General features: G+C 44.9%; 1 protein-coding gene across 6 annotated transcripts in view; it reads right to left on the reverse strand.

Moving 5' to 3' along the window:
* LOC307123636 (integrin alpha-M-like) overlaps window positions 1-10,776 on the reverse strand; it is a 39,169-nt gene extending 28,393 nt beyond the window's left edge. For all 6 annotated transcript variants that reach the window (XR_013816182.1, XM_079812249.1, XM_079812250.1 and 3 more), the window contains exons 1-8: window positions 10,639-10,776; window positions 9,618-9,732; window positions 9,309-9,403; window positions 9,122-9,189; window positions 3,872-3,986; window positions 2,761-2,891; window positions 2,096-2,238; window positions 1,571-1,721 (exon numbers count right to left, since the gene is read on the reverse strand). Coding sequence is in view for 5 of the 6 variants with exons in the window: in XM_079812249.1 (XP_079668375.1) it covers window positions 1,571-1,721; window positions 2,096-2,238; window positions 2,761-2,891; window positions 3,872-3,986; window positions 9,122-9,189; window positions 9,309-9,403; window positions 9,618-9,732; window positions 10,639-10,714 (894 nt within the window). In the remaining variant the exon portion in view is untranslated. The remainder of the gene's footprint in view (window positions 1-1,570; window positions 1,722-2,095; window positions 2,239-2,760; window positions 2,892-3,871; window positions 3,987-9,121; window positions 9,190-9,308; window positions 9,404-9,617; window positions 9,733-10,638) is intronic.
* Window positions 10,777-14,480: the final 3,704 nt, after the last annotated feature.

The following is a 14,480-nucleotide window of genomic DNA, read 5'->3' on the forward strand; positions in this document are numbered from 1 at the left end:
CATGTCAGGTCGCTCAAACTAGAGGTCTTCACAGAGCCCCCGAGACCCGTGGACCCGGGACCCGATCCGGGACGCGTACGGGTTCGGGTCTATATTTTAAATGATCAGCCGGGTCCGGGTCGGGTCACAATCTATTACTACGGGTCCCGGGTCTGTTTAACATTGTGTGTAATACCAGAGTCGATCCGCACTCGGAGAACACCTGCCCGTGATCAGAATCAGTCAGCACTGCTTGTGTGCTTTTTGTAACTTGCAACTGTAAAATTAGGATAAGAAAAGTGTGAGCCGGGAAATAAGGTTTAAAAAAAAGAAAGAAGAAAAACACGAGCGATCTCTCTCTCTTGCTCGCTCGCCTCACGCACTCGCTCTCTCTCTATCTCTCTCTCTCGCTCTCTCTCTCTGCAAGCGCACGGTAATAATAATGGTTACCTTCATGAGTGATGTGTGAAAAAAGCTAAAAAACAACGAATATAAAGAAGTTAAACCCACGGGCACCTCTTCTGTCCGGGCATCCTTCATGCATATTGTAGACAAACATGAGAAAAAAGTAAGTGCTGTCTACGTGTGACGCACTGTTGAAGTTTGATTTGAACTTATATTTAAATAATATATTTCAAATCAGCAACAAAATCTCAGATGAACTGTCACAAATGTTTTCTATGATGCTCAAATTGCGTAAAAAAGCTCATAATACAGGTTGCTCCAGCCACCGCGCATGTGCAGTCTCAAGCACGTGCCATGTTTCTATGGCAACCCGAGCTTCCGCTGTGATTGACTTTAATAATAATATGAATGAACCGTCTTATTTCTTAAAGTTTTGGTGGTCAGACTCGGCTCACAGAGATTATAGTAATAATGCGGACGTCAGCGGCCACCGAACGAGCAATCGTTATTATAGTTCAAAAAGGCAAACAGTCAAAGTTATTATGCGAGTTAACTTGGCGAAATGCAAATCTGCAAAGACGCATTTGTCACCCGTCACCGTGACATAAAGTGGACTTTAAAAGCTGAAATGATGAGTGAATTAAGCATGCTTGGAATAACAAGAGAGGAATAACATGGATTTAACTTTTTGGCAAGGATGTAATGCTTCACGAGTAACGTTACAAGGAAGGGAGACGACGGCTAGGTAAGACAAAAAGTTATATTTTTCATAACTTGTTTATTGACTTGTTAATATCAGTTATTGTGTAATATAGGTGACAATCGGGTCCAGTCGGGTCTGTGTCTTCGCGCCGGGTTCGGTTCCAGCTTTTAAATAATAGACGGGTCCAGGTCGGTTCCGGGTACTACATTTTTGGCATTTCTCGGATCTGCACGGGTCCGGGTCCAGCTTTTGAAATAATAGACAGGTCCGGGTTGGTTTCGTTAAGCACATTACGGGTCTCTTCGGGTTCGGGTTTGAATTTTTGGACCCGTGAAGACCTCTAGCTCAAACAAACCCATGATGTGAAGTTTCACTCTTCAGGAATTAAACTACCAGTGACTTACAGTGACTCTGAACATGACACACCACAAACTATCTGAACATACAATGTAAATGACAAGCTTGAGCTGTAAGGAAACTCACCGCAATGATGTAGCGGAGGATGTTTTGCTCATTAGAGATGTTGAGGATTTTTTCTTTATCAATATCACTGGGGTTTCCATCTGTGATAATCACCAGGGCTTTCTGAGCGCTGAGATCGGCTCCAGACGACGTGTTATTCAGGAGATTCTTTCTGGTGATGTAATAAATCATAAATAATGATGAATATGACCAGCTTTCAGTCTCCACATCAGTGTGCTCCTGTAGTTTCTACACCAATGTGTTTTTAATGTATAATTTAAAGAACGGCAAAAATCAAACTTCAGCAATAATGGGCCTCATTTATGAATCTTTTTCGTAAATATAGGAGTAAATTCTGAGTGATTTGATACTTTCCTCGCTGCATTGTAAGAGATGATATTCAACTTCCATGTGTTTAACAGACCAGAACAAAAGAGCAAAACTACAGAAATAACCATATTTGATGTTCACTTGTTGATTTCTAGACTTTTTCTCTTTCAGTGTAAATTCAGTGAGCGTTCATAAACATATGAAGGTTTCACTCACAAGGTATGGTTGATTGCTCTGTGTGTGTTTGTGAGACTTTTCATTTGTGGCTCTTCCATGAGTTTGTGTTTAGCGGAGCCGTTCTGATAGTCGTTGAAGTCAAACACAGTTCTGGGGTCTGTTGAAAACTGGACAGCAGCAAACTGACACACACAAACACAAACAACAAACACACACACCGTTATCATCATTAGAAAAATATACACCATTACATGTAGATAAAGTTGCCAGCCACTGCCAGCATTTTTGATCATTTCACAATATTTTCATGGCCCTTAGAATATTTATTTGTATAAATATCTGAACATGCAATGTGTCAAAAGAAAGAACAGAGCCTCTGCTTTTAAACAAACAAACAGCATATTTTATTCTAGCTTCATGCATTCTTATCATCAACACTTGAATGTGGGTAACTTTCATAAAAAAGCAACATTTTGAGCAAAAAGTTGAAAGAATTATGTTTTTTTTTCAAAGACTACAACACACACAAGCAATTCTTGTATCGCTTGTTTCTGCTTCATCTTTGCCTCTGTTTTGATCAGGAGATTCTGTACTCTTTCATAAGATGTGTCATAGCGCCCCATACCGTATAACAGTGAAAACACAGAAAGCCAGAGAAGTCCATCAATGGCAGGGAAAGAGTTAATAGTGATGGATTGATTTACCTTTATGGATGAGTTTGAAAGTTTTTTCATAACATCTAGGATGAAGTTTTTGTTCTTGTCAAACTCTTCTGTTTTCATACTGCTGGATCCATCAAAGAGAAACACCAGATTGACTTCTCTCTTCGTGCATTCTGCAGAAATATCACAATATATGGACACACATCGTTACGCCAACTTCTTTTAGCAATCAAACCATAAATTATTGACAAGATGGCCAATAAATCAAAGCATTTAACATAAATCTTTAATCATGTCTTTAGTCTTTCACAGTGTTGTCAATAAACATCACCCCAACTAGGGCTGCACTATTAATATTTTGATCGAGATAACGATTTCTTCTTCTCTTGATTAATTACAAATAAACATTGCTATATTATATAACAAATTATAAAGCACTTACCGAAACCTTCCATTACCGTATTAATGGTTAGTATTGTTCAATTTACTCATATCAATACAATCATTGCCAATACATTTTTTCAAGTAATTTGCCATTTGATGAAGCTATCATAGTGTTACGGTTCTGGGTGGCTTAGTAAGCACACGACGAAGGAGGTGAGGAATAACAAAGGTTTTAATCCAAACACAGACTTAGAAGGCATAGTACACGCTCACACAGACATGGGTAGACAAACAATAACCGACAAAGGACTGAACAGAACAGGGAGTATAAATACACAAGGTAATGGAGGGAACTAGTTAGTAACAGGTGGAGTTGATAAACTAATCAGGGATAAACGAGAACAGGTGAAGACAAGACAAACGTAATTGTAACACATAGTGTGTTAAATGAAGTCCATGTACCACCTATTAGGCCAAGTGTAGGCTGTTAGTAAAGAAGACGGGATACGTGAAATGCCCTTTATTACATGAACCCTTTTGATAATTATGTTTTTTTTTCAAATGATAATTATTGTGATTAATAATCGCAATTATAATTTTCGAGCAAAATAATCATGATTATCAGGTTAACCATTATCGTGCAGCCCTAACTCCAAATGATATGCTACTAACTAACAAGCCAACACATGGAATAAACTAATAAAAAATATTTAAACTGCTTTAAGTGCTAAAAGTGTTGTTATCAGCTGGTTTCTGGTACTCGTCAGACCTTGGTAAGCGGCGGTAAAGTTTGAGACGGCCTGTAAACCGCTGTTGAACTGGTAGCAGACGCCGTTCAGATACGAGTTTCCATCACACTCATGAGGAAGATACGGACTGCAGCTCTGAGAAAGACACACAATCACATCTGAAACATCAGGAGGATCAAATCACAAAACATCTGATCTAGATGTTTCTATAAACTATTTTAAAAATCCAGTTCCCAATTTTGATTTACTAAATGCCACATCTTAATATGAACATTAACAAATAAAGGAATGACTTGCCCAAAAAGTATCATTCTGTCATCATTTACTCTCCCTCTGTCAGGGGTTGCTGTGTGATAATCCAACTACGAGATGAGTGATGCAGAATGAATGAATACACCACGCAACTAACATAACGTTAACATGAGACCATGAACTGAAGAAACTGAGGGCATGTTTACACGGAGGATAATAATCAAAGAACAGGTGAGAACCATGACAAACCCTTCTGTTGTCTCATTCTTTCTTTCTTTCTTTCTTTATTCTGTGGAACAAACATGATATTTTCTAAAAAATGTGCTGGACTGAAGTTTCCAAACTTCAAAAACAAATGAAAAAGCGCCATAAAAGTACTATTTCAAATCATGTGATGTTGTGTGAGGAACAGACTGAAGTCCTGATCCTTCTGAAGCAAAACAGCTTCAGTCTCAGTTCACTAGAATTGCCTAGAAAACCACATTTTCACTTTCACCTTTTGTGTGTTTCATTAAAGAAAGAGAGTCATGTGGATTTGGAAGGACATGAGTGTGAGTAAGTGATGACAGAATGAATATAAGGGGGGTTTTAAAAGTTTTAGAGAGTTCCCAATATTGCTCCTACACAGTAAATTCCCCGGTGTTGAATTAACATTGCTAAATGTTCATATGGGAACCACCAGCAGGTGTTAAAGTAACACTGAAGCAGCCTTATGCCGAGTTCAGACTGCACGATTTTCAAACTGGTCGGATCACAGTTCTTTTTACTCTGCATGACTATCTGGGCCAGCATTCAGGGGCTAAAATCATGAATAAAATGGGCAAAGAGGCGGGACGTGGGTGGAGCTGAGGTGACGTGCTGACTAACAGACAGCAGAAGAGCCGCTATCCACCTGTCACTCAAGTGGCCATGCCCTTAATTATGTAGAACTTTAAGAACTTATATTCCATCCATCCATCCATCTTCTTCCGCTTATCCGGGGCCGGGTCGCGGGGGCAGCAGTCTAAGCAGAGATGCCCAGACTTCCCTCTCCCTAGACACTTCCTCTAGCTCTTCCGGGGGGACACCGAGGCGTTCCCAGGCCAGCCGAAAGACATAGTCCCTCCAGCGTGTCCTTGGTCTTCCCCGGGGCCTCCTCCCGGTTGGACATGCCCGAAACACCTTCCCGGGAAGGCGTTCAGGAGGCATCCGGAACAGATGCCCGAGCCACCTCAGCTGTCCCCTCTCGATGTGGAGGAGCAGCGGCTCTACTCCGAGTTCCTCCCGAGTGACTGAGCTTCTCACCCTATCTCTAAGGGAGCGCCCAGCCACCCTGCGGAGAAAGCTCATTTCGGCCGCCTGTATCCGGGATCTTGTCCTTTCGGTCATGACCCAAAGCTCATGACCATAGGTGAGAGTAGGAACGTAGATTGACCGGTAAATCGAGAGCTTCGCCTTACGGCTTAGCTCTTTCTTCACCACGACAGACCGGTACATCGACCGCATTACTGCAGAAGCTGCACCGATCCGTCTGTCAATCTCCCGTTCCATCCTCCCCTCACTCGTGAACAAGATCCCTAGATACTTAAACTCCTCCACTTGGGGCAGGAACTCTCCACCAACCTGGAGTGGGCAAGCCACCCTTTTCCGACTGAGGACCATGGCCTCGGATTTGGAGGTGCTGATCCCCATCCCAGCCGCTTCACACTCGGCTGCAAACCGTCCCAATGCATGCTGAAGGTCCTGGTTAGAAGGGGCCAACACGACAACGTCATCTGCAAAGAGCAGAGACGAAACCGTGTGGTCCCCAAACCTGACACCCTCCGGCCCTTGGCTGCGCCTAGAAATTCTGTCCATAAAAATTATGAACAGAACCGGCGACAAAGGGCAGCCCTGCCGGAGTCCAACATGCACCGGGAACAAGTCTGACTTACTGCCGGCAATGCGGACCAAACTCCTGCTTCGGTCATACAGGGACCGGACAGCCCTCAGCAAAGGACCCCGGACCCCATATTCCCCCAGCACCCTCCACAGGACGCCGCGAGGGACACAGTCGAATTCCTTCTCCAAATCCACAAAACAAATGTGGACTGGTTGGGCAAACTCCCATGAACCCTCCAGCACCCTGTAGAGGGTATAGAGCTGGTCCAGTGTTCCGCGACCAGGACGAAAACCACACTGTTCCTCCTGAATCCGAGGTTCCACTATCGGCCGTATTCTCCTCTCCAGTACCCTGGCATAGACTTTCCCGGGGAGGCTGAGAAGTGTGATCCCCCTATAGTTGGAACACACCCTCCAGTCCCACTTCTTAAAAAGAGGGACCACCACCCCGGTCTGCCATCCCAGAGGCACTGTCCCCGACCGCCACGCGATGCTGCAGAGGCGTGTCAGCCAAGACAGCCCCACAACATCCAGAGACTTGAGGTACTCAGGGCGGATCTCATCCACCCCCGGTGCCTTGCCACCGAGGAGTTTCTTGACCACCTCGGTGACTTCAGCCCGGGTGATGGACGAGTCCTCCTCTGAGCCCCCAGCCTCTGCTTCCTCAATGGAAGACGTGACGGCGAGATTGAGGAGATCCTCGAAGTATTCCTTCCACCGTCCGACAACATCCCCAGTCAAGGTCAACAGCCGCCCATCGCCACTGTAAACAGCGTTGGTAGGGCACTGCTTCCCCCTCCTGAGGCGCCGGACGGTTTGCCAGAATCTCTTCGAGGCCAGCCGATAGTCTTTTTCCATGGCCTCACCGAACTCCTCCCAGGCCCGAGTTTTTGCCTCCACGACCACCCGGGCTGCAGTCCGTTTAGCCTGTCGGTACCTGTCAGCTGCCTCAGGAGTCCCACAAGCCAGCCAGGCCCGATAGGACTCCTTCTTCAGCTTGACGGCATCCCTTACTTCCGGTGTCCACCACCGGGTTCGGGGATTGCCGCCTCGACAGGCACCGGAGACCTTGCGTCCACAGCTCCGAGCAGCCGCTTTGACAATGGAGGTGGAGAACATGGTCCACTCGGACTCAATATCTCCAGCCTCCCTCGGGATCCGGTCGAAGCTCTGCCGGAGGCAGGAGTTGAAGATCTCTCTGACAGGAGACTCGGCCAAACGTTCCCAGCAGACCCTCACAGTACGTTTGGGTCTACCGAGTCTATCCAGCTTCCTCCCCCGCCATCGGATCCAACTCACCACCAGGTGGTGATCAGTTGACAGCTCCGCCCCTCTCTTCACCAGAGTGTCCAAGACATACGGCCGCAGATCAGATGAAACGACCACAAAGTCGATCATTGACCTACAACCTAGGGTGTCCTGGTGCCATGTGCACTGATGGACTCTCTTATGCTTGAACATGGTGTTCGTTATGGACAAACTGTAACTAGCACAGAAGTCCAATAACTGAACACCACTCGGGTTCAGATCAGGGGGGCCGTTCCTCCCAATCACGCCCCTCCAGGTTTCACTGTCATTGCCCACGTGGAGGTTGAAGTCCCCCAGTAGAACGACGGAGTCCCCAGTCGGAGCACTCTCCAGCACCCCTCCCAGAGACTCCAAGAAGGTCGGGTACTCTGCACTGCCGTTCGGCCCGTAGGCACACACAACAGTGAGAGACCTATCCCCGAGCCGAAGCCGCAGGGAAACGACCCTCTCGTTCACCGGGGTAAACTCCAACACATGGCAGCAGAGCTGGGGGGCTATAAGCAAGCCCACACCAGCCCGCCGCCTCTCACCATGGGCAACTCCGGAGTGATAAAGAGTCCATCCCCTCTCGAGGAGTGTGGTTCCAGAGCCCAAGCCATGCGTGGAGGTGATTCCGACTATCTCTAGTCGGAACCTCTCAACCTCACGCACAAGCTCAGGCTCTTTCCCCGCCAGCGAGGTGACATTCCATGTCCCAAGAGCCAGTTTCCGTGTCCAGGGATCGGGTCGTCTAGGCCCCCGCCTTCGACTGCTGCCCGATTCGCTTTGCACCGGCCCCTTACGGTCCCTCCCGTGAGTGGTGGGCCCACGGGAAGGTGTCCCCACGTCGCTCCTTCGGGCTGAGCCCGGCCGGACCCCGTGGGGGAAGGCCCGGCCACCAGGCGCTCGCATACGAGCCCCAACCCCAGGCCTGGCTCCAGGGTGGGGCCCCGGCTGCGCCATACCGGGCGACGTCACGGTCCTCCTTCTTTTTGTCATCATAAGGGTTTTTGACTTATATTACTTCTAAATAAAATTATTTAAAAAAATGTCATGAAGGGCAAAATTAGCTATACAGACCAAAACCAGAATTTGTACCAGGCTGTAAACGTGTTTTTTCTGCTGTAAAGTTGGGCATTTTAACATGAGTCTCAATGAGATTCTCTAGCGGCCAGTCGATGAATTACAGTTTAATTCACTTCCATATTGGCTTCCAGAGAAACTGGGGGAGTACACATCTATGTGGCAGAATTACAGCACCACATACTGGTCTGGCATGTATGCTACATTGTTTCGAGTCGGTTTCAGTGGTTTCCTGTATGCAGATATTTCTTGAGACGAGGCTTTATTTCTGTCCTTTTGTCTACAGTTCTTACTGAGAGTTAACAGAGGTTTGGATGTTGATAATGTATTGAACATGTCACCATTATGGAGATCAATGTTTTCTCACCTGGGCAGTTTGCTTTTTATGTCAGTTTGTGGTTTTTGTAACAGTATTTACCAATCAGTATTTCGTAATAAGAGAGATTTAATGTCTTTTCAGTTGATTTCATCTAAAGATGTGGCTGTGTTTCTCTTTCCTCCAGTGATTCTGCTCATTATCATCAGGTTTCTTCAATGATCAACTAATCATCACTCAGTTAATCACTTAAGTATCTTATTAACTCTAACACTGCTTAACTTTAACACCTGCTGGTGGTTCCCATATGAACACAGAGCGGGGTTAATTCAACACCGGGGAATTTACTGTGTACAATTTACATCAGTATGACCATTAATAAAAGCAGAGAGCATTCCTGCAGTGTTTCCCGCTCTTCAGTGGACACAGAGCAGACTGTGAAGTGACTGATGAAGGAAGCTGCTGAACTTACAGTCAAGCGTCCGACAGCAGCAGACGACACCGCAGCAGACATGCCGAAGAACCGGACGCTCTCTGAGCCTGTCAATCATCACCAGAGAGACCACAGTATGACCGGACAAACCCAAACCACAACACAGTTAGATGATGAACAATGATAGTCAGCAGAGAGTCCATGACAGAGAGTGTGTGTGTGATACCTGACCAGAGCAGCGGTCTGCAGGACTGAAGATCTGCGGTGCAACTGTACATTTCACCGGTCAAGTTTCCTTTTAATGGGGCTCCAACGAGGATCCTGCCCAAAACACACACACAATCAATCAGAAAACACCTAGCAACCATGTACAACACCCTAGCAACCAGTGTGTGTGTGTGTGTGTGTGTGTGTGTGTGTGTGTGTGTGTGTGTGTGTGTGTGTGTGTGTGTGTGTGTGTGTGTGTGTGTGTGTGTGTGTGTGTGTGTGTGTGTGTGTGTGTGTGTGTGTGTGTGTGTGTGTGTGATTCACTCACTGTTTCCTGTTTTCAAACTCAGACTGATAAACGCTGTAACCAAAGAAATCTTCAGCCGTGCCGTTGAATCTCAGTGGATGTTCAGTGTCGATATTGAAGGCCTCTGAAAGAGACGCTGGAGAAGCGAGAGAGACGTCAGGAGACCTTTGTGAGACTTTTTCTTAAAGTTTCACTGAGTTTCTCTTCCTGTTTGACAGTGTTTCATAAGACGCTGAAACAGCCAAAACTAGAACCACCAAACTGAACGACCAGTTTCACCAACACTAACCAGCACCATAGACACTCAGTCTAGCTCTGGACGTTCAGTCAGTTTGTCTGTCTATCTAACGGACAGACACATTCACAGACAGACAGACTGACAGACAGACGGACAGACAGACGGACAGACAGACAGACAGACAGACGGACAGACAGACAGACGGACAGACAGAAGGATGGACGGACGAAAGCATCATTCATCTGCAGTCTGACATTAAATTAAAGAAACAATCACTACTATCAATGTGCAGCAACATCAGGAGAAAAGAGCAGTGTGTGTGTGTGTGTGTGTGTGTGTGTGTGTGTGTGTGTGTGTGTGTGTGTGTGTGTGTGTGTGTGTGTGTGTGTGTGTGTGTGTGTGTGTGTGTGTGTGTGTGTGTGTGTGTGTGTGTGTGTGTGTGTGTGTGTGAGAGTGTGTACATGTACACGTGTGAGTTCCTGTCAACATATGTATAGCCACACCACAAAACTGCCACACCCTGTTCCGAACACACACACACACAAACACACACACAAACCATCACCTCAATGTAATGAAAAAGTTAACGTAAATTTAAAGAAAGTACTCCACAAACACACACATGCACACAAACACTGATATAAAGGAACACATCAGCCTTGTGTTGCTCATTACAATGATTACAGACTAAAGCAAATGCAAAAACAAGGAAATTGAACAAAATTATATTTTACTTCTTTTTATAATTTATCACAAAATGATAATGTTCTTTCTTATAATGTGTATCTTGAGGACATCACTTACCCCACATGAACAGAATCCAGCCGCGCGTCTCCATCCTGCTGCTGCTCGTCTGTGTGACACACATCTTCCTGTTCATTTCTTCATGACAAACTCATTTCCTCATTAACACTGTGTTTCTCACCCTCACAGGGTGTGTGTGTGTTTCTCACGGATCGAACAGCAGCACTGTAGACACATTAAGTCATGATGTTTGCAATACTGATAAAACACGCATCATGAATATAATGTTAGAGATAACCTCTCATCACAGGAAGGGTGTTTTAACACACACACTCTCTCTCTCTCTCTCTCTCTCTCTCTCTCTTGCTCTCTCTCTCACACACAGACACACACACACACACACACACAGATGTTATTTAGCAAGTTCTCAAACTTGTATGTTGTGCAACAGAGATCCACACAAATCTTAATACACACACAGAAGCAAAGACTGCAACTGAAAAACGGGGGGAAGGCAAGTAAAAATGTGGTTTCACTTTATTTTGATGGTCCCTTTAACACATTCTGTTGACTATAAATAACATAGCACCTTACTGTCTACTTATTCTCATTAGAGTGTTAGTAGAGTATTAGTAGACTGGTAGGGTTAGGGTTAGAATAAGTTGACATGTACATGCAGAGTTACTTATAGTCAGTAGAATGTCTGTTGGAGGACCATCACAATAAAGAGTTAGCAGACATTAAGCAGACAGTCTACTGATAATCTAATGAGAGTTAGTTGACATGTAGTTGCAAATTTACTCATAGTCAACATAATGTTCAAAAGGAACCATCAAAATAAAGTGTTACCAAAAATGTTTTCAATGGAAGCCCAGCTAACAAAAATATTTTGCTATTGTTCCCATTTAATCTTTTAGCAGATGTTTTTATCCAAAGTGACTTACAAATGAGGAGCGCAATAGAGGCGATCAAACCATTAATAGGGCAACAATATACAAGTGCTATGACGAGTCCCAGTTAGTCTAGCACAGGACACAGAGCACGTGTTATAGAGTAGTAAGTGTTAGTATAAATGGGTCAGGAGTTCTTCAGTTTCTTGTAAATGGCTAAAGACTCATTCACGTTTCAGCCTCATGACCCTAACTGAGACCTGGATCAAACCAGAAGACACTGCCACTCCTGCGGCCCCCTTTTCACACACCCTTCGCCCGGTTGGGAGGGGTGGAGACATGGTCTGCTTATCTCAAATGAATGGAAATTTGATTCTTTACCATCTCTAACTGGCAACAGTTCATTTGAATCACACTCTATCACTATCACTAATCCACTTTGTAGTTGTTTATCGTCCCCTAGGTCAACTGGGTAACTTCTTGGAGGAATTGGATATTTTCCTCTCTCACTTCCCTGAGGATGGCACTCCTCTGGTACTGCTTGGTGACTTCAACATCCACCTTGATAAACCCCAGGCTGCTGATTTCACCACTCTTCTGACCTCATTTGACCTTAAGCGAGTATCAACTACAGCTACTCACCAATCAGGTAACCATCTGGACCTGATCTACACGCGCTACTGCTCCACAGACAACACTTTAGTTACTCCACTTCACACCTCAGATCACTTTCTCATCACTCTTAACCTCCTACTGACCCCTGACACAACACGCACTCCTCTGCAGATCTCCTTTCGGCGTAATCTACGCTCGCTCTCTCCCTCCCGTCTATCCACTATGGTTTCATCCTCACTCCCTCCACCTGCTCAGTTCTCAGCACTAGACACTAACAGTGCTCCTGACACTCTTTGCTCCACTTTAACATCGTGCTTTTGCCCCATCTCATCCAGACCTGCCCACACCACCCCCTCTGCAGAGAGGAAGTGGTGTACTGACTGTACTCAGTTTGTATTCGTCTCTCCTCTCTTCCTTCCTTGCAAATGTCTCCACTGCTAAAACAACATATTGCCACAACAAAATCACCAACTGCTCTGACTCTTTTCAAAACCTTCACTTCTCTCCTTCCACAGGATCTGCACTCCAGTGGTTCAAGTCTTACCTCTCAGGTAGGTCCTTCAGGGTGTCATGGAGTGGTGAAGTGTCTAAGTCACATCATCTAGCTACTGGAGTTCCCCAGGGCTCAGTGCTTGGACCATTTCTCTTCTCCATCTACATGTCATCATTGGGATCGGTCATTCAGAAACATGGCTTTTCCTATCACTTCCATGCTGATGACACTCAACTCTACTTCTCATTCCAACCAGACAATCCAATGGTTGCTGTTCGTATTACAGCCTGCTTGACAGACATTTCTGCCTGGACGAAGGAGCATCACCTTCAACTGAACTTTGCAAAGACAGAACTGCTTGTGGTCTCAGCCAACCCAGCACTTCACCACAAGTTCCCTATTCAGCTCAGTTCATCGACCATAACTCCGTCCAGGACAGCCAAGAACCTTGGAGTTGTGATTGATGATCAGTTAAGCTTCACAGACCATATTACTACAATGGCCTGGTCCTGCAGATTTGCGTTATATAACATCAGGAGGATTCAGACCCTTCCTATAGGAGCTACACAACTCCTGGTCCAAGCTCTTGTTCTCTCCAGACTGGACTACTGTAATGCTCTTCTAGCGGGCCTTCCGGCATGCACTATCAAACCCTTGCAACTGATCCAGAATTCAGCGGTGAGGGTGGTCTTCATTGAGCCGAAGAGAGCGCACGTCACGCCTCTCCTCATCAGTCTCTTCATCAGTCTCTTCATCAGTCTCTTCATCCCTCTCTTCATCAGTCTCCACTGGCTGCCAATAGCTGCTCGCATCAAATTCAAGGCACTGATGCTCGCCTACAAAGCAACCACTGGCTCTGCACCAATATACCTAAACTCTCGTGGTGCCATCCCAAAGAGGCACAAAATCACTCTCACTGACCTTTTCCTGGACCGTTCCCACCGGGTGGAACGACCGGCCAATCTCAATTCGAGCAGCCGAGTCAGTAGCCATTTTCAAAAAAAAGTCTAAAGACACATCTTTTCCAGCAGCACCTGACCAATTAAGACTAGCACTTACCTATTCTATTGCATGCTGTTGCCCCTTGTTGGTCTGATTGCTTCTATTGCTATCCTCGTTTGTAAGTCGCTTTGGATAAAAGCGTCTTCTAAATGATTAAATGTAAATGAAAAACTGGAGTGCGGTTGCTGAGATGTCCTTCGTTATGAAGTCTGACAGGAAGATCTGTTGGTTAACTGTGTCAAAAGCAGAAAGATCCTTGCCAGGACGTTCCCTGTTAGCTAGTTAAGCACAGGGATCATGTTTACCTTTTGACTGTCATTTTTTTCCACTCTCCCTTTTCAAACTTAAATGTTTGTGCCTCCAGAAATCTGATCATTCTGATCATCTGATCACCATATAAAAATGTACATTATGTACAGTAACTTGTTTAGCAGATACTTTTGTATAAAGCCACATAAAAATGAAGAAATACACAAACACTGTAACAAAGAAGCCAAACTATCAACTGTGAAGTTATATTAAACACTTTTATTGAAAAAAAAAAAAATGTTGAGAAAAAAAGCTAAATTTCTTTCTTTTGGCTGTCACATTTATCATAACAGTGGTCCATATGGCTCTGTTTGTGAAGTTATCTGCAGTCGCTGTATGATGCTTTGTGTGAGGAACAGACAGATTTGAGGAACATGAGGAACATTATGTGAGAACTAGTGCAGTCCTGAGCTTAAAGATCACAGTGTAACACACATTTATATATATATATATATATATATATATATATATATATATATATATATATATATATATATATATATATATATATATATATATATATATATATATGCTTGTATAGCGTGTCCTCCAACTGAATCCAGACCATGCTACACCTCCAGATCCGTGTAAAA

Source organism: Gobio gobio (assembly GCF_949357685.1).
Source record: "Gobio gobio genome assembly, chromosome: 3".
NCBI lineage: Eukaryota > Metazoa > Chordata > Actinopteri > Cypriniformes > Gobionidae > Gobio > Gobio gobio.